The 18,550-nt window shown below is 40.0% G+C and overlaps 1 protein-coding gene across 1 annotated transcript in view; it reads right to left on the reverse strand.

The window, feature by feature from the left end:
* COL9A1 (collagen type IX alpha 1 chain) overlaps positions 1–18,550 on the reverse strand; it is a gene marked incomplete at its 3' end in the record, with an annotated part of 97,506 nt that overhangs the window by 36,812 nt on the left and 42,144 nt on the right. Inside the window, exons 13-24 of the mRNA XM_083350620.1 lie at positions 18,100–18,123; positions 17,146–17,199; positions 15,975–16,028; positions 15,464–15,496; positions 15,019–15,075; positions 12,806–12,859; positions 12,215–12,268; positions 10,168–10,221; positions 1,601–1,654; positions 1,218–1,271; positions 759–812; positions 543–596 (exon numbers count right to left, since the gene is read on the reverse strand). Of these exons, the coding sequence (XP_083206746.1) occupies positions 543–596; positions 759–812; positions 1,218–1,271; positions 1,601–1,654; positions 10,168–10,221; positions 12,215–12,268; positions 12,806–12,859; positions 15,019–15,075; positions 15,464–15,496; positions 15,975–16,028; positions 17,146–17,199; positions 18,100–18,123 (600 nt within the window). The remainder of the gene's footprint in view (positions 1–542; positions 597–758; positions 813–1,217; positions 1,272–1,600; positions 1,655–10,167; positions 10,222–12,214; positions 12,269–12,805; positions 12,860–15,018; positions 15,076–15,463; positions 15,497–15,974; positions 16,029–17,145; positions 17,200–18,099; positions 18,124–18,550) is intronic.

Raw genomic sequence — 18,550 nt, forward strand, 5'->3', positions numbered from 1 at the left:
AGGTGCACGGAACGCTGTTACCTTCCCACCGGAGTGGTCCCTATTTTTCTACTTGCATTTTTTACATGCTTTCGAACTGCTAGGTTGGCAGAAGCTGGGACAAGTAACAGGCGCTCACTCTGCTACGCGGCACTCGGGATTCGACCCGCCAAACTGCCGACCTTCTGATCGACAAGCTCAGCGTCCTAACCCACTGAGCCACCGCGTCCCTTATGAATACAGGTATATGAACTATTTAATTCTTATGGCTGATAAAGGGTCTTCTGGCAGGAGAAGCTGGCCTGAGAAAAGAAAGAAGAACTTTGGATTGGTGAACTAATAAAAAGTAGGATGCATCTGCTGTCACTGGCCTGTATAGACTCTCAGGTTCTGAAGGCACCAGCCATTGTTATAGCCTTTCAGTTTGGTGGCTCTATATTACTAACAGCTGAGAAACCTATTCATACTAATTCATCTAACTGCTCTTCTTCTCCATAATATTTTCCTGGTCCCCACTTGGCTATATTAAATTAGAACAGATATATTAATTTTACTTTAAGTACCTTTGCTCCTGGCATGGCAGGTATACCTTCACGGCCATTAACTCCAGGTAAGCCCTTGAAGAAGAAATAGTACTGTATGTTATACACTGGTATCATGTAAGTCACAAACGTGTACTTAAGTCATACACAGTTTTACCTGGTCTTGTAAGGCAATTTAAATTTGTTGGAAATATAAATAATAAATTCTATTATACCTAAGAATCATGGCATACATACAGTTTCTCCTTTGGGCCCAGGAAGTCCAGTAATTCCTCTAATGCCTTGTGGACCCTAAAAGTAAGAGATTTTTTTTTTAAAAAAAGCAAAACAAAAGCATGTTGAAAATACTGTATGACATGTATACAAGTAGAGATGAAAAAAGCAAAAGAAATGACACATTTCAGATACTCTTAAGATTGGATATCAGCATTACCTGCCATCTATTTTTGCTTTCTAAGTTCTTTTTTTGTGCCAATTTTGATTATGCACTGGCCCATCACAGAGGAAGTCACGTTGAAGGCAATAAACTTGCTTACACTTAGATATGCGGAATCTGTGTCATTTATATGAAATAAAGTCTGCACAAACCCCATGGGACATATTTGGACTTGCATTCCAACAAACATCCCTAGTTTTAGCTGGCAGCTGGAGATATTCTTATTTTTCTCAATTATTATAAGACTGTTAAAAACTTACCTTCTCTCCTTCAGGGCCTGTTTCTCCCAGTGAACCTCTTGGTCCCCGATCACCCTAGAAAGGAATGCAGATATAGTGATTAGCAATCTCTGAGCAATTCCTTGAAATAACCATATCAACTCAACAGAATGATTAGCAATTACAGGAAATGCACATTGACTTCAATTGTAGCTTCTCATGTTAGGAATCTTCTGTGTGCAGACTGGAGGTTGAAGGGCCCTTGTGTTAGGGCACTTACTGTGGTGTCTTGAACATTAGTGCTTGGTTGTTTGTTTTGAATGAAAATTGAGATTACGGTTTTTGTTAATGTGAGGGTGAAGGCAATCAGTTTAATTCTATCCTGAGGCTATCAGCAGACTTTAGAATTAGACAGATTAACTCACAGCTGCCCCAGGAAGACCTTGAGGACCAGGCTCTCCGTCAAAACCACGAGCACCCTATATTGTAAAGACCAAGAACAAGGATTATTATGATTCAAGATCTCAAAAAAATTCCATTTACTTAGCAATTCCAACAAGGACAAACTCAAGTTTTATATTGGTCAAGACTTGATTCCTACACCCCATTCCATTCCCTTTGAGGTGAGTGGCACAAGGATTATACAGTATGTGTTTGAAGAGGGACCATTGTTTGTTATAGATTCTCTTCCCTTCTCTTCCAGTGAATGGTGGTGAGAGAGAAGAGATCTGCCCAGAAACTTCCATACTATAATATATTCAGGGATCCCACTTTTCCTTATTTCTTTTCAACATCCGCATGAAACTCCTTGGAGAAGTCATTCATCAGCATGGCTGCTTGGTATTATCAATATGCCCTGGGCTGAACAAATGTTGCAGTGGAAATGCCCTAATCATGGTCACTGATGCCTTAATCACTTCCCAGTTGAATTTCTGAAATGTGTTCTACAAGAGGCTGCCTTTGAAGAAAATGTAGAAGCTACACCTAGTATAGAATGCAGCAGCCCAAGCAGTGATGGGAATTCCCCAATATAATCAAGTGACTCCTCTTGCCTTCTGTTTGGTTCAGGTAGACAATGACTCAGAGTGGTTCACAACGAAAAGAGTTTATTCAATACACATAAGTCAACTGACAACTGTCAAATGTTTCAGGCTTTTATACTAGAACTGTTTAAACTGTATCCAATCATCAGTCACTATTTTCCCGCTTCTTTACACGTTAACCAATAGTTGCACCAGAATCTCCCGCTTCAAAGAACCTTCTTTGCAACCTGCTATTTGCATGTTTGCAACTATCTACTGACATAACACCCCTTACCCCCCAGTTGTTGTTATTTATTGACATAGTCTCTTAAGTATTTGGGTGGCCTGTGGACCCTTGAAGGATATCTACAGCTTTGAATACCAACGTCATTGCTATCAGATTGTCTGCTTGGCTGGCTTACACTGGTGGGTCTGGACTCTAGAATTGTTGGCTCAGATGCTTCTCTGCTAACAAGTTGTGACTGTTGTTGTGATTGATGTTGAAGTTCAGCTAATGCGGGCCTGCTTAAAGGGGGCAGCTCCCAGTCAATTTGACTGTGTTGTTGGTTAGCTGTGGACGCACTGGTTTGAATTTCTGCTTCCCCACTACCTGGCAGGTTGTTATAATTAAACCGTGATGCAATGTTCCCCCCGTGTATACTTTGATCCCCCTCAACTGGCATGCTGCCAATAGTTCTCTTCCTTAGCTGATCTATATGTCTTTTGCTTACCCTATTCCCTTCCCCCTCAATAGTGTAAGACAAAGGCCTCATTATATCAGTGACCACCCCTGGGACCCATTTGTCCCCCTGTGCATAATTCCTGGCCCAGACTAGATCTCCGATTTTGAATGATCTGCTGGGAATGTCCGGTTCAGCACTTGATGGTAGTCTGTCAGGATGTAACCTGTCCAGTTTGGTGGTTAGCCTTTTTCCCCACCTCATCTCCGCCGGGCTTTTTCTGGTAGCCGTGCAAGGGGTCGTATGTTGGGTCAGCAAGAATTCTGCCAGTCTTTGGTGCCAATCACCACGGATGATTCTCTTTAATGCATCTTTGGTGGTTCTCACGTTTCGTTCAGCCAAGCCATTGGTGGACGGGTGGAAGGGTGCTGATGTTGCGTGCCTAATCGAGTTGGCCCTGAGGAAATCCTGGAATTCAACAGAGGTGAATTGGGGCCCATTATCTGACACAATTACATCAGGTAACCCATGAGTGGCAAAGAGGCCCCTTAAGACTTGTATTGTTTTACCTGAAGTCATTGAACTGACAGGAATTACCTCTAGCCATCTAGAGAAACTGTCCACCACTACTAGAAAGGTTAACCCTTGGAAGGGTCCCGCAAAATCAATATGAATCCTAGACCAAGGATTCCTGGCCAATTCCCACTTATGAGTATGTGTGTGTTGCAGCTCAGGTCTAGAACGCTGACACAAATAACATCCAGAAACACATTCTTCTATGTCCTTGTCAAGTCCAGGCCACCATAAGTGACTTCTAGCCAATGCCTTCATACGTACTATTCCAGGGTGGCCCTCATGTAACTCTAATAAAATTGTAGATCTGTGGATTTCAGGAATGACAACACGGTTGCCCCAGAGAATACATCCCAAATGGGATGATAGTTCATCCTTCCTTCTAAAATATGGAACGTACTTGGCATCTGGGTTAGTACTTGGCCACCCACTAAGGACCCAGGCCATGATTCTTTTTAGGATATTGTCTTTATTGGTGGCCTCAGCTATCTCTTTAGCAGTTAAGGGGCATTCAGGAATGTCTTGTAAAGACATGATTTGTCCCACAGGAGCAGGGTCTTCCTCAGTGTAGTTTAATGGCAGTCTGCTAAGGGCATCTGCATGCCCCATTTCCTTGCCAGGTCTGTGTTGAAGGGAAAATGAATATGCTGAGAGGAAAATTGACCACCTCAGCATTCTGGGCGACATTATTTGGGGTGTCTGTTTATCAGTGGTAAACAGTCCCAATAATGGTTTATGGTCAGTGAGTATGGTAAAGTTCCTACCATAAAGGTAATCATGGAACTTTTTTACTCCTGCCACGATTGCTAATGCTTCCCTATCGATCTGTGCATAATTCCGCTCTGCTTTAGTAAGCGTCCTGGAATAATATGCAATTGGCCTTTGAATACCTTGACTGTCCAAGTGGCTGATAACAGCCCCCACACCATAAGGTGAAGCATCGCATGCTAAAAAAATTGGTTTATTCTCAATAAAATGGGTTACTGTTGATTGGCTAGAAAGAATATTTTTTAATGTTTGGAAACTAACTCTATGTTTGTCAAGCCACTGCCACGGGGTTTTTTTATCTAAAAGTCTATGTAGAGGTTCTGCTATAGCAGCTTTGTGTGGCACGAATGTGTGGTAAAAATTAACTAATCCAAGGAAGGCTTGTAATTCAGCCTTGTTTTTTGGTTCTGGTGCCAATTTAATTGCCTTGATTTTATCAGGGGTAGGATGAATTCCATTCTTGTCTATCCTAAATCCTAAAAATTCAGTAGATTTAACCCCAATACAGCATTTCTCCTTTTTTAATTTTAGTCCAGCCCTCCTAAACCTTTCCAATACCTGTTCCAGACGCTCAGCTAATATTTCTTCATTTCTTCCAGCTATAAGAACATCATCAAAATAAGGGCATACACCAGGTATGCCCTTTAAGGTCCTCTCCATCACTTCTTGGAAGATGCCTGGAGCTGCTGCAATACCAAATTGCAGTCTGTGGACTCGGAACGCCCCCTTGTGGGTAACTATAGTCTGAGCTTCAGCAGCCTCTTCAGAAACAGTTAATTGCAAATATGCCTGCGCCAAGTCTAACTTGGCAAATATGGCGCCGTCCTGTATCGTGGCGAGGACCTGCTTCACCGTCGGGACCGGGTAAGCGTGTTTTTTCATACCAAGGTTCAGGGTGGCTTTGTAGTCAGCGCAGATCCTCACATCCCCATTAGGTTTAAGGGGTGTGACGATCGGCGTTTCCCACAAACCACCCTCGACTGGTTCTAGGACGCCTTGGCCTACAAGCTTATCGAGCTCGGCCTCGATTTTTTGCTTAAGGGCGAAAGGCACCCTTCGGGCCTTAAGCCTGATGGGTTTAACCGACGGATCTAAATTAAATTTAATTGGGGGCCCTTTATATTTACCTAAAGACCCATCGAATACGTCTGCGAATTCATTGCAGACTGATTCGAGGGTCTTTTTTTTAATAACTGTGTTTATTCCCCCTATCCAAATTCCCAGGGCAAGGAACCAGTTAAGGCCTATTAAACTTGTCCTATGGCCTTCAGTAACTATTAAATCTAATGCTCCCTTAAACCCCTTATATTTAACACTAAGGGTAATTTTCCCTTTAATTTTTATTGGGGTTTTTTGGAAGTCGGTCAATTGGATTTTGGTTGAACTAAGTGGAATATTTCTGCCACTTTTTTGTTCAATTTTTTTTAAGGGTTTCACTAGATATTATGGACACTGAGGCCCCAGAATCTATTTCCATTTTGCAAGGAATCCCTTGCAACTGGACTATAATTTTTAATTTTTCACCCGGGAAATTGTTAATTTTTTCCTTCCTAGTATGATTGACTCGCGCCACCACCCCGCGGTTCGGGAAATTAACCCTAGGTCTGGGGGTCTCTTTGCCACTATAGTAAGGGGTTACCTTACCTTCGGGCCGAACGTCGACTTCATGTAAGCGATTGTCGCGTGCACGACCCCTGCATATGGCTTGAATGTGGCCGGTCTTCCCACACAATCTGCATCTGGCGGTACGGAATCTGCAAGTTGCACAGGGATGATTGCCCCTGCAGCTGCCACATCGGTTGTCGTTGTCGCGCGGTCTCATTGCAGTGTCTCTCAGTTGTCGTTGGGTTGCGGTTGCTTGTCGTTGGGGTGTTGTGGTTTGGAATCGGCGGTTCGGTTCAGGGCCGTCGCTTCGGGATGGTTTTGTCGCCATTTTTCCAAACCGTCTGGTGACTTCGGCGATGTCAGCTTCCCATTGCTGGTCCACCTCCCCGCAGTCCACAAGGCCTTCTTGATTAATTTCAGCAGACGCAGCCATGCTATTGCGGGGGGGTCGCGATACCCGGTGGATTCATAAGTCAAGAGTTTGTCCAGTACTTCTTGCAAATCGCCGGTGTGCTTGGCGATAATTCTATTTTGTAGTTGCTCATCTCGCAAGCCTAGTACCACTCGGTCCCTGATTCTTATTTCCAAGTTGTCATATTTGCATCGTACTGCGGCTTCTCTGACTGCAGCGACGAATCTTTGGATCGATTCGCCCGGTCTCTGATTCCTTTTTTCGAAAATGCGATGCCAAAAGAGTTCTGATCTCCTGGGCGTGAAATGCACTTTTAATTTGGCTAACAGATCGGCATATGGAACGCTTGAGACTGGCTGTGGTTGACAAAGTCCTATAGCGATCCGATACACCGGTGTGCCGCATATGGTCAGTAAAGCTGCCGCCTTTTTTCGGTCATCTGTTATCCCGTTAACAAGCAGGAACCCTTCGACCTGTCCAACATATTCTTCCCAGTCCTCTGGGAAGTTTGGGTCGAATTCTTTCAAGGACCCGATTTGCGCCATTCGGAGGATTGTTGATTCCGCCGCGGCCGCTTGTGGTTGACTGTGACTTCTTTTCAAATTTGCCGCCTACGCACAGCTGTTCTGCCGAACCTTCTCTGGTCCTCCGTCTATCCCACCTTTGTCGCCAGTTGTTTGGTTCAGGTAGACAATGACTCAGAGTGGTTCACAACGAAAAGAGTTTATTCAATACACATAAGTCAACTGACAACTGTCAAATGTTTCAGGCTTTTATACTAGAACTGTTTAAACTGTATCCAATCATCAGTCACTATTTTCCCGCTTCTTTACACGTTAACCAATAGTTGCACCAGAATCTCCCGCTTCAAAGAACCTTCTTTGCAACCTGCTATTTGCATGTTTGCAACTATCTACTGACATAACACCTTCCCTGCTCCATTGGTTGCCACCAACCTTCTAGATATGAATCAAAGTGCAGCCCATCATCTTTAAGGCCTTATGTGGCTTTAAGCCTGTTTATCCAAGAGACTGCCACTTCTGGCATTCATATATACAGTATCTCCAACCATATACCTCATATAACCAGCTATTCCATGCCTCATCCTTTCAAGGCTGCCATTCCCCTGGGCTGCAAAAGTTGCTTTTTTTTATCACTCCCATTCTCTGAAGCTCCCTACTAGCATGTTTTCAGTCTGCTTCATTCCCCCTTTGTAAAAACTTCCCTCTTCCAACTGATAGTAGAGGATAGTGAAAATGTAGGTGGGATTTGTGACAGGCATGGCATATGAGTGTACAGTGTGTGTGTGTGTGTGTGTGTGTGTGTGTGTGTGTGTGTGTTTGTGTGTGTGTGTTTGGTATTTGGATTCAATTTCTGTTTTGTTTTGAAATTGTTCACTATTACCTACCCATAGCTATTGGGAATGAATGGCATAAAACAGAGTAAATAAATGAAAATTATTTACAATATGACCAGCCCTGTGAAACTACCCATCCTGATTTTGTTCTCTTGATGAACTGCTAAAACATCACAAGGTATCCTTATCATGGTTCACGACACAAAATTTTGCTATTATTCTGTCACCAATCCTGCTCTACCAAGGTGGATTACATATCTATAAAAAAGAGCCATGAAAATCTGGATAATTCTGGGCCTCTTGAATTTCAGACATCGCCAGTACAACCCATGGTGAGTTGTCTCTCTTTAAAAAGGTATAATTAGAATGAAGTAAAGTATTAAAATGGTTAAGAAAACTTTTAAAAATACAAGCCAACAATTAAAGGCCTGATTAGGAAAAAAAATGTCTGAAAACTAAGGAGAAAGTCTCCTTCCTCAATTTAACAGGGAATGTGATCCCACTACAGAGAAAACCTAGATTGTTGTCAGAAAAGCCAATAGTGTCTCTAGGTAAATCTTCCTGGATAAGTTTCAGTTTAAGAATAAACTCACTCTGTCTTTCACATTAATCATTGTCACTTTTGAAACATTATAATCAGCGCTTTTGTATATCATCAGGACAAGAATTGGGAATCTGTGTAATGTTTTCTACACAGCAGTAATCTAGATTTTGGGGGAGGGGAGGTGTGTGTGTGTGTGTGTCTGTGTGTGTGTCTGTGTGTCTGTGTGTGTTTAGTCACTCTAAGGCTGTCCTGGCTGATGAACTCTGCACTAAATGCAATTTCCAAATTAGATACAAAAGCAGCCGCATGTAGAGCACATTGCAGGAATCAGGTCAAGACTGTCCTCTAACTGATAAGCCATAGTTACTACATTAGCTGAAGTTGATAAAAAGGTGTTCCTTGCTGTTTTTCCAGTCTGAGAAACTATATCAAACTCGCGGCATCATGTGACGTCATGCAACATATCAGGACGATTTTGCCATTGCCAGCAATGGGTGGGCGTAGCATCCGCATGACGCATCTGGCCCGTGGGCCAGCGGTTTGACACCCCTGAGTGAGGCTGAACCAGAAGCACTCCCCAAATGGGCATCTACTCCTTCTGGTAGAACATATCTTATTAACAGCTGAAAGTCCTCTTATTTATGGAAGATTAATATATCTAGTTCCCATATTTATACATTAAACAAAGGGGTATTAAATGGCATAGTTAAAGATCACTGGTTTACCACCAAATTTTGGCAGTACAAATAGGGTTTGTTCTGTAAATGATAAAAGAAGTCTTAAACTAAGTGATGAAGTAGAACATACTCTTTGTTGTAGAACTACCTCAGAATTTTTTAATCAATTACAAGCAAAAGAGAAAGCCAACATAATCAAGAAATTGCATCTTAGACAAAGCCTATAAACATTGAATCTAATAGGACTGCATGGCCAATCATAAATAGAGTTTGAATAGCAAATGTGCTGCTTGTGTGTGTTATTCTTATTTGATGAAATATTGAGATAATATTGATAATCAATACAACACTGAATCATATGAATAATTTTAATAAAACAAAATACCCATGGCAAAAATATATGAGTTACATACATTTTACTGTAATCTCCCATCATCTAAAGCAGGAGTGTCCAACCTCAGCAACTTTAAGACTTGTTGACTTCATCTCCCAGAATTCCCCAACCAGGCATGCTGGGTGGAGAATTCTGGGATTTGAAGTCCATAAGTCTTCAAGTTGCTAAGGTTTGACACCCCTGATCTAAAGGGAGGTTGCTTAGAGCAATGCACAACTGTAGCAGTTAGATATCTAGACCGCAAAATATAAAAATGTAGAATTGGAGAACCTTTATGTTTTGGATAAATGGGAATGTATCTTCAGATTTATAGATCATTATGCATTATGCCCTACTGGAAAAATGAGCATCATTTTTTTAAAAAAACAACAGTTCTAATATAAATATTAAAAGTTATTATTACACTTTTAGTAACTAAATATTCCAATGACAGTTTTAGTTTCATTCTTAAACTGCAAACCATAAAAATGTAGAATTGAAGAAACTTTATTCTTCTGATAAATAGAAATATATATTGAGATTTATAGATTATTATACAAGGGTATCTACATATGTGCTAGTAGTAAAACAAGCATAAGTTTAAAAAAAACAATAGTTCTAACACTAATGTTAAAAGTTTTTTTATCCCATTTTAGTAACTAAATATTCTAGTGACTGTTTTAGTTTCATTCATATATAGTAGGACCATAGATACTAAGCACCAGGATACGCCATTCTTTGGGAACTAATGATCATGCTTGTCCTCTGATGATCAGATTGAGGTTTGCACTCCTTGATATCCAATCAAGGCAAGGTGAAGAAGCAGAAATGCAAGATTAACCATGTACACATGAAATAATATTCACCATGTCCTTATGAATGTTGCCACATATAAATTCTTCTGTAAAACCAAGAGATTGCTCAATTAATCAATATTGCCAAGCAATTTGAAATCACAAATGTATAGCTGATGTTACTTACTTTATCACCTTTAGGGCCCATCACCCCAATGAAACCTCTTAACCCTTGAGGTCCCTGAAAGGCAAAAGATTCGTGTAAACTTGAAGCTCATGTACCTGACTTGATCACATATATGCTCATTTTCCTTGGATAAAACAGTTCTTAAGCCTTTTCTTCTGGGTCCGTTCTTGTGACAAAAATTGTATCTTACTTTAAATATTTTCTACTGATTATTTTTTTCTAAAAAAATTCCAAAGGCCTAAGGAAATTAACCCTGACTGATATTTGGAAGGATAGATACTGAAGCTAAAGCACAAATGCTTTAGCCACCTAATGAGAAGAGAAAATGGAAAAAAAAACACAACAACAACCTGATGTTGGGAAAGATAGAAGGCAAAAGGAGAAGGAGACGACAGAGGATGAGACGGTTAGATAGTGTTATTGATGCAATGAACATGAATTTGGGAGAAAGGAGAAAGTGAGGGACAGGGAGGCCTCGTCTGCTATGGTCCATGGAATTGCAAAGAGTTGGACATGACTTAGCAACTGAACAACAACAAAGTCTTAAACATTGTACATGTTTTTCTGTCTCCATCTGTATGAACTCAGTACTTCTGAAATAATGAACTGTGAGTCATCTTTTGTGAAATCAACTCCCAGAAATAAAATCATCTTCCTTTTTGCTATTATTTGGAAGATTATGAAAAGTTGGTTATACTTAGATGGAGAAGCAACTAATGACATTTTACTTTAATTTTACATCATATATTATTATTAGATGCACCTTATAATTTATTATTTATCATTTGTGTGAACTGCTTTTGATTGGTGTGGTGTGTGAAAGTGCTTGCAGTTAAGTCTAAAGAAGCAGTCATCAACACACATACTTTGGCACTGCAGGTAGTCCTCAACTTACAACCATCCGTTTAGTCACCATTTAAAGTTACAATGGCACTGTCAAGTGATTTGTGGCCGTTTTTCACACTCACGACCGTTGCAACGTCCTCACGGTCACATGATCAAAATTCAGATGCTTGGCAACTGGGACGTATTTATGACGATTGCAAGTTCCTGAAGGTCACGCTGTCCCCTTTTGTGACCTTCTGACAAGCAAAGTTAGTGGGGAAGCCAGCTTCATTTAACAACCATATTACCAACTTAACAACTGCAGTGGTTCACGTAACAACTGTGGCAAGAAAGATCATAAAATGGAGTAAAACCAATGGTGGGATTTAGCCATTTCACACCAGTTTGGCAGAACTGGTAGCTACTTTTTGTTGCCCAGGCCCAGAATGGACTTCTGGAAGCAGCATCCACACAGAGAACTGGTTGTTCACATAATTGAATCCCACCACTGGGTAAAACTCACTTAACCTCTGTTCTGCTTAACGATGGAAATTTTGGGCTCAGTTGAGGTCATATGTTGAGGACTACCTGTATAGGAAGAAGACTAGGGCTCAGGCATCCTACTTCTCATATCATCCAGCTGTCAGTTTCCTTATTCCTATTGTCAATGGCCTTCCCATTTAGTGTTATCCTTTTGATCTGGTGCAAGACAGGTAATAAATTAAGCAATTGATTTTAACACGGAATGTGCAGAAGAAAAATTCAGGTAATTCTGGTTTCAATTAGTACTGAACCCAGGAGAAAAATGACTCACATTAGTTTGATCATGATAACAGTCATGACAACATAGTTGGATCAGGAACTTATAGTGATAAGAGGTAGCTGCAGTGGTGGGATTCAGCTGGTTCACACCGGTTCGGCAGAACTGATAGCTAAATTTTGCTGACTTCGGAGAACCAGCTAAATGCACACTGCTTCTGGAAGTTCAGGCTAGGCCTCGGAGGCCTGGAGAAGGCCTCCTAGGCCTAGAATGGCCCACTGGAAGTGCATGGATGCCACCTCTGGAAGTCCTTGGAGGCCCAGGCCTGCATCCAATAAGAGAACCGGTTGTTCAGATATTTGAATCCCACCACTGGGTAGATGGCTATTGGCTTCATTTAGTTCCTTAAATCTGAATATAATGAGACCTAACTAAAAACTTAAATAAAAAGAAATACTTTACTGGAGGCCCCAGATCTCCAATGTCACCTATTCGTCCTTGTTCACCTTCTTCTCCCTAAAAAATATACATGGCACAAGTTAGTAAATAACACATTCTAAAAATTAGCATACACAATTTATTCTGTTTCTCTCAATATTATGAATTGTGTTATTTATGTATTTCCCATCTATGTAAGCGTGGAGGCGGCACACATTAAATAGGGCTGACTTATTTGAGAAAGACTGTAACCAGGCAATAAAGGAGATGAAAAGCTGATGGTATACAATATCACACTAAATCATTACTGCTTTCAGCTAGGGTTGACTGAACAAACTATATGCTAAAACATAAACTATAGTTTACAAATCACAAGATTTGTTCGCATGTCATAAAAAGCAAAACAAAGCAAAGTACATTATTTTTAACAATTTCGTGAGTCACAGGGCCATCATTAGCTGCTGCAACTGAGTGCTATGAAAATAATGGAGAAATGCTAAGATTAATTTTAAGAAGATTATTACTATTCCTTTCTTAAATACACACCAAAGTTAAACATTCTTCCTCCATAAACCATAATTGTTCCAGTTGATTTGCATGCAGTAACATTCTTACCTTAAAGCCTTGCTTTCCTGGTTCACCACTCTCACCTTTTGCTCCTTTGTGACCCTAAAATATAAGGCAAATATATTTTCACTGATGCTAAATATGCCACCAGAAACATTGCCTATTAAAAGCAATGGTTGGGATATTTTATCTATGTGAAATCAGTTATTTTCCCAATCTGATGCCCTCCAGATGTCTTGGACCTCAACTCTTAACCCAAAATCAGACGTGTAGTGTAACCTAATATAGTTGGAGGATATCAGGTTGGAGAAGTTGGGATTAAAACATATAAATCAGAGTTCTCCAAAGTGGTCAGTATCAATCCCCAAGAGTTAACAGAACAGAATAATACAGTTGAAAGTGACTTTGGAGGTCTTCTAGTCCAACCCCCTGCTCAGGCAGGAAACTCTATACCATTTCAGACAAATGGCTGTCCAGCCTCTTCTTAAAAGCTTCCAGTGTTGGATCATCCACAACTTCTGGAGACAAGTTGTTCCACTGATTAATTGTTTTAACTGTCAGGAATTTTATCTTTAGTTCTAGGTTGCTTCTCTCTTTGTTCAGTTTCCACCCATTGTTTCTTGTCTTGCCTTCTGGTGCTTTGGAGAATAGCTTGACTCCCTCTTCTTTGTGGCAGCCCCTGAGATATTGGAACACTGCTATCATGTTACCCCTAGTCCTTCTCTTCATTAAACTAGACATACCCAATTCCAGCAACCATTCCTTATATGTTTTGGCCTTCAGTCCCCTAATCATCTTTGTTGCCCTTCTCTGTACTCTTTCAAGAGTCTTAACATCTTTTTTACATCGTGGTGACCAAAACTGGATGCAGTTAATGGGACCATCTATTGTTGTTATTATGCTTGGTCACACAATCAGCCAAATGTTTAGAGTGGATATGGCATTTTTTATCCACCTTTTGAGTCCTTCTCAAGAACCCAAGATAGGCAGATGTTGTTTGATGGTGTTAAAGGTATTGTTGCAGGATGTAAGCTGTTCCAAGTAAAAGCTGCCTTTGCAATTGACTGATGGTGATTTTGTCAATGCCAATAGTGTTCAAGTATGGCTCCAGTTGTTTTGGCATTGTATCCAAGGTTCCTGTTACACCCCTGCTCCGTGAGCTGCATTGGTTACCAGTTGTCTTCCGGGTGAGATTCAAGGTACTGGTAATGGTGTTTAAGGCCCTACATGGCATGGGTCCGGAGTACCTTAGGGAACACCTGCTGCCGGCATCTACTTCCCTCCGCCCTGTGCGTTCCCACAGAGAGGGCCTCCTCAGGGTGCCACCGATCAGAGAATGTCGATTGGTGGCCCCCAGGGGGAGGTCCTTCTCTGTGGGCGCCCCGGAGCTATGGAATCGGTTACCGGTTGAGCTCCGGATGGCGCCCGACCTTCGCTCCTTCCGTCGCGATCTAAAGACATTCTTATTTGAACAAGCCGGCCTGGCCTGATGGGGGATGGGTGGGGTCTCTTATTGTTATTTTAATATTTGTATTTACTGTTTTTAGTGGGCATATATTTAATTCCTTTTTAACTTTTGTATTTTTGTATTTTTTACATATTTGCCCTGTTCACCACCCTGAGTCCTTCGGGAGAAGGGCGGTATATAAATAAAATTATTATTATTATTATTATTATTATTATTATTATTATTATTATTATTATTATTATTATTATTATTATTATTATTATTATTATCTCTGCTTTCTTTTGCCACAGTCATTCTATTTCTATTTGCAGGCCTTTGTATTCTGTGATTTTCTCCAGTTCTTTCTCTTCAATTTTGCTGTCTCCAGGTACTGCAACTTCCAACTGCTCAGATTTTTTTTGTCTTTCTTGTTGACATTTGTTAAATCTATGTTATGTGGTAGATGTTTGTTTGAAGCCCTTTTTTCCATTTTCTATTAGTTTGTCTATTTTGTGATCCCACCAGTTGTTGCCTGCAGGTATTCATTGCAGCATGATTGCTACTTTGTTATACTGCATTTGTGGTCAGTCTGTGCGATCTTCTCGCAGCATTTACCCATAGTACTATCACCCAAGCTAGCATTTAATAAATTGTTAAATGGTTTTCATATAATAAATATTACTTTCATGTTCCAGTGAAGTTTAACCTTAACTCCAGATTGTTGTGGTACTGCTGTAACATCTCTTGAAACTTATCAACATCCAACCAATATCCAGTCATACCCAGAATGTATCACTCCCATCCCTTCTCCTACCTTCATGCCCATCATTCCAGCAAATCCTGGATGGCCAGGTGTGCAAGTATTTGGACACTAAAAAAATGAAGCAATGAATTTCATTAATAAGGAGAAGTCTGATGAGAGAAAAGCTGTTTACTAATTTAATATAATTTAATTAGTATGGCTGTCCACTCTCGAAGGCGCTGGGCAGTTTACAAAAATCACGTAGAGACAATTCCCATGCCTCCTCTAAAACAATTAAGACCCACATAAACATGCTTTTTGCACAAAACAACTAGATGCCCAATGGTACAAACAGTATAAAAATAGGACAGCCTCCAGTATAAAAATATGACAGCCCCCATCCATGTAAATTACAACCACATTAACCCCAGACCTGGGAATAGAGCCAGGCCTTAAGGGCTTTCCGGAAGCCCAGGAGGGTATCAATCATCCATAAAAAGGAAGATAAATATCTTACCAGTGGATCTCCACCATGCTGGCTAACTGTTCCCTGAAGTAGATTAGCAAAGTTTATAATTAGGATTGCCATGAATATTGTAAAGCATTGAGTTGAATTTGAATTAATAAGGCTGTTGGTACAGATCCACAAATGCAGTAAAGGAGCTTTTTATAAGGTCCAGAGTTATCTTCCACCACCAGCAGAAGACCTATTTAAATTCCCAGACAGAACCAATAGTGAAAAATGTAGGACCTCATTCCCTATATGATTGCAGTGTGCCTTTGGAATTTTTTCAGTTCAGGATTGCGTTCTCCATTCATACTGGGCTTCTGCCATGTAGAAGAAGCAATTTTCTAGCTTTTGGTCTTCATTTAACATAAATGGGATCATCTATGAACATGGGCAGCCTTCATATATTTTCTACCATTCCTTTACCCTACAGTATCATACAAATTGCTTTAAATGAATTGGGGAAGGAGGACTTACTTTGAAACACTTCTTATGTTCAGTATCACTACTGCAAACTTACCCTCGGCCCTGGGGGTCCCGGCACTCCTGCAGGACCTCTCCTTCCAGGATCACCCTAAACAGTGTCACAAGCACATAAAAATAAGCTGTGTATCCAAGTCCCTTAGAAGAAAGGATAGTGAAAAATCAAATAATCTCTACATTGGTTATATTAGCCAGCAAAAATGTTCTAGGACAGAACAAAATTCTGATGGCACAGAATAAGAAAAGAAGTGTAAATGGCAAGAGCAAAAGAGATTCAAACCATTCGTCCCTTTCATTACTTTTATCTCTCAACTGATATATATGAAGCTGTCTTATTTTTATGTGAAATCCCTTAAATGTACACCTTTAAATTATTGAAGTGCATAGATAAAGATAGGAAAACCAATAATTCCAAAGAAATGGGTGTTTCAGAATGGGCAGATTAATTTATGAAATTTTGAAAGACATCATTCATTACAATCCCCAATAAATAAATATCACACATCATTTGCACGTGCAGTTATTTGGGAGGAAAAGCTGGACTTAATTGGATTTGCTTTTTAATTTGCACCAGTTGGAATGAGCTGTAAAACCTTTATTCTCCGTATAAGCAGTCATAGGAATGACTAGTTGTACAGTAATTGTAAAGTAATATTCCCAGATGAGACTTCACCACACGAGAAAATGTTAACCTATCTAAACTAGTCTGTATTCAGTTGAGTTCCAGTAAATGCTACTTATAGGAATTAAGAAAAGCTTCTTACGCAATTTTAGTAGAATATAACAAATATAATAAGAGCTGACCATTAAACCAATGGTCTACTTATTCCACAGAGGACAATAGGCAATGGACTAAAGGTAAAGTATGAATCTTCTCTTGGACATAGTCATAATATTGGTGACATCCTATTGCAAAGAACCATATCAACAGCAGATTTCCACAATCTGTTGCCCTCTGTGCTGGTTGGACATTTTGGCTACAACTAAACATCTGAAAATTATCAAGTTTGGGATTGCTAATACATATTTACAGCTGGAACAAACCTTCAAAGATAGACCTCAAGGGCAGGTTCATTTTAGTGCATTCAGGTGTAATCAATGTGTCAAGTCATTCCCGAGGGATGTCTTTCCAAAAAGCATGGTACAAGCTTTAACAAGCAGGCAAATATTAATCAATGATTTAATGGAATATGGAACAAAGTACTCACAGGCGGCCCAACTCTTCCCACTTCTCCAGGAAGTCCTCCTATACCAGGAGGACCCTGTATTGGGAAAAAAGATAGAAACTAATTAAACTTCTCATAACAGGGATTGGCAACTTTCTTGTAACCAAGGCCTGTACTATATTATCATTAATAATTTTTTAATCTCTCAAGAGCAGCAAAGGATGGGTGCATGGAGTAACGGTTTAAAGGGTTTAAAGAGACAAAATATCTGACTTATGTCTTATTTTGACTTATGTACCTATTTTGCCCTCCAAATGCCCCAAACTAAGGGAGAGTAATCTTATCCAACATTTGGGAGTATTGCTTTTTTTAAAGAGTGAAATTGATGTCTTAAGCTTTAGCAAGAGTTAAGGCCCTGAATCATCTCTTTAAAAGTTCCCTTCCGAAATATGCAAAAAGCTTGGACCATAAAAACAGTGCTGGGGCTATCCAAAGGCTAACCATCCCCTACTTTGAAAAATAGACCAATCCAAGGAATGATTTTTTTTCTTAAACAGAAGAGTTTAATATGAGTCAAAGCAGCATTTCTAGCTGGCGTGACCATTGGTGGGATAAGCTGAGGGTGAAACACACCAGTCTGTGACAGACAATCCAAAGGGAGAAATAACACAAACAAATATGAACCTCATTTAATTTTTTTTGTGGTTTGGCTATACAATTAATTATGTATGGCTGATTACATTCTGTTTGAGGGTTGGTTTGGGTATGCAGGAATGGTTAAAGGCACCAAACTAGAAACTGAAAGACCATGATTTTAGTCCTGCTTTAAGGATGAAGCCAACTGGGTGATTTTTGACCCTGTCACTTTTTCTCAACTCTAACAAGGAAGCAATGGCAAACCACTTCTGAAAATGTTGCCAAGAAAACTGGGGGTTTGTTGAGACAGTCAATGGGTGTGTGCAGACTGTTTCAAAGAACAACAACAAATGCACTCACAGGTGGTCCAGGAATTCCTTTTCCCTAAAATAGAAAAAAAAACAGTTTTCTAATTATTATTTTTATATATTTAGTTTTCAACTCAGAGCAATTGTAGAAATATACAGAATGGAAAAACAAACAGCAACATTTTTAACTGGGAACATAAAATATTGTTTTCATCTCTCCAGTTTGTTGAGTTAGCAAAGAATTTCAAGCCATTTCCATTATCTTTGAGACAGATGTTGAATGTGATAATTTAGAGCAGACAAAACAGTTTTCTTGCTTGATTAATCTATGCTTAAAACTATAATGCAAGTTTCACTGTTCTTGCCACACTATCCTAGAAATGACCATATTTTTCCACAGGCAACAATGAGGAGAAAGCTTATTCTGGATTGTTTTGACATTTATTTACAAGACACAAAAGTCTGTCTTCTTTACCCAAAGGAAGGAGGCTAGACAAGGACTC

The sequence above is a fragment of the Vipera ursinii genome (assembly GCF_947247035.1).
Source record: "Vipera ursinii genome assembly, chromosome: 1".
NCBI lineage: Eukaryota > Metazoa > Chordata > Lepidosauria > Squamata > Viperidae > Vipera > Vipera ursinii.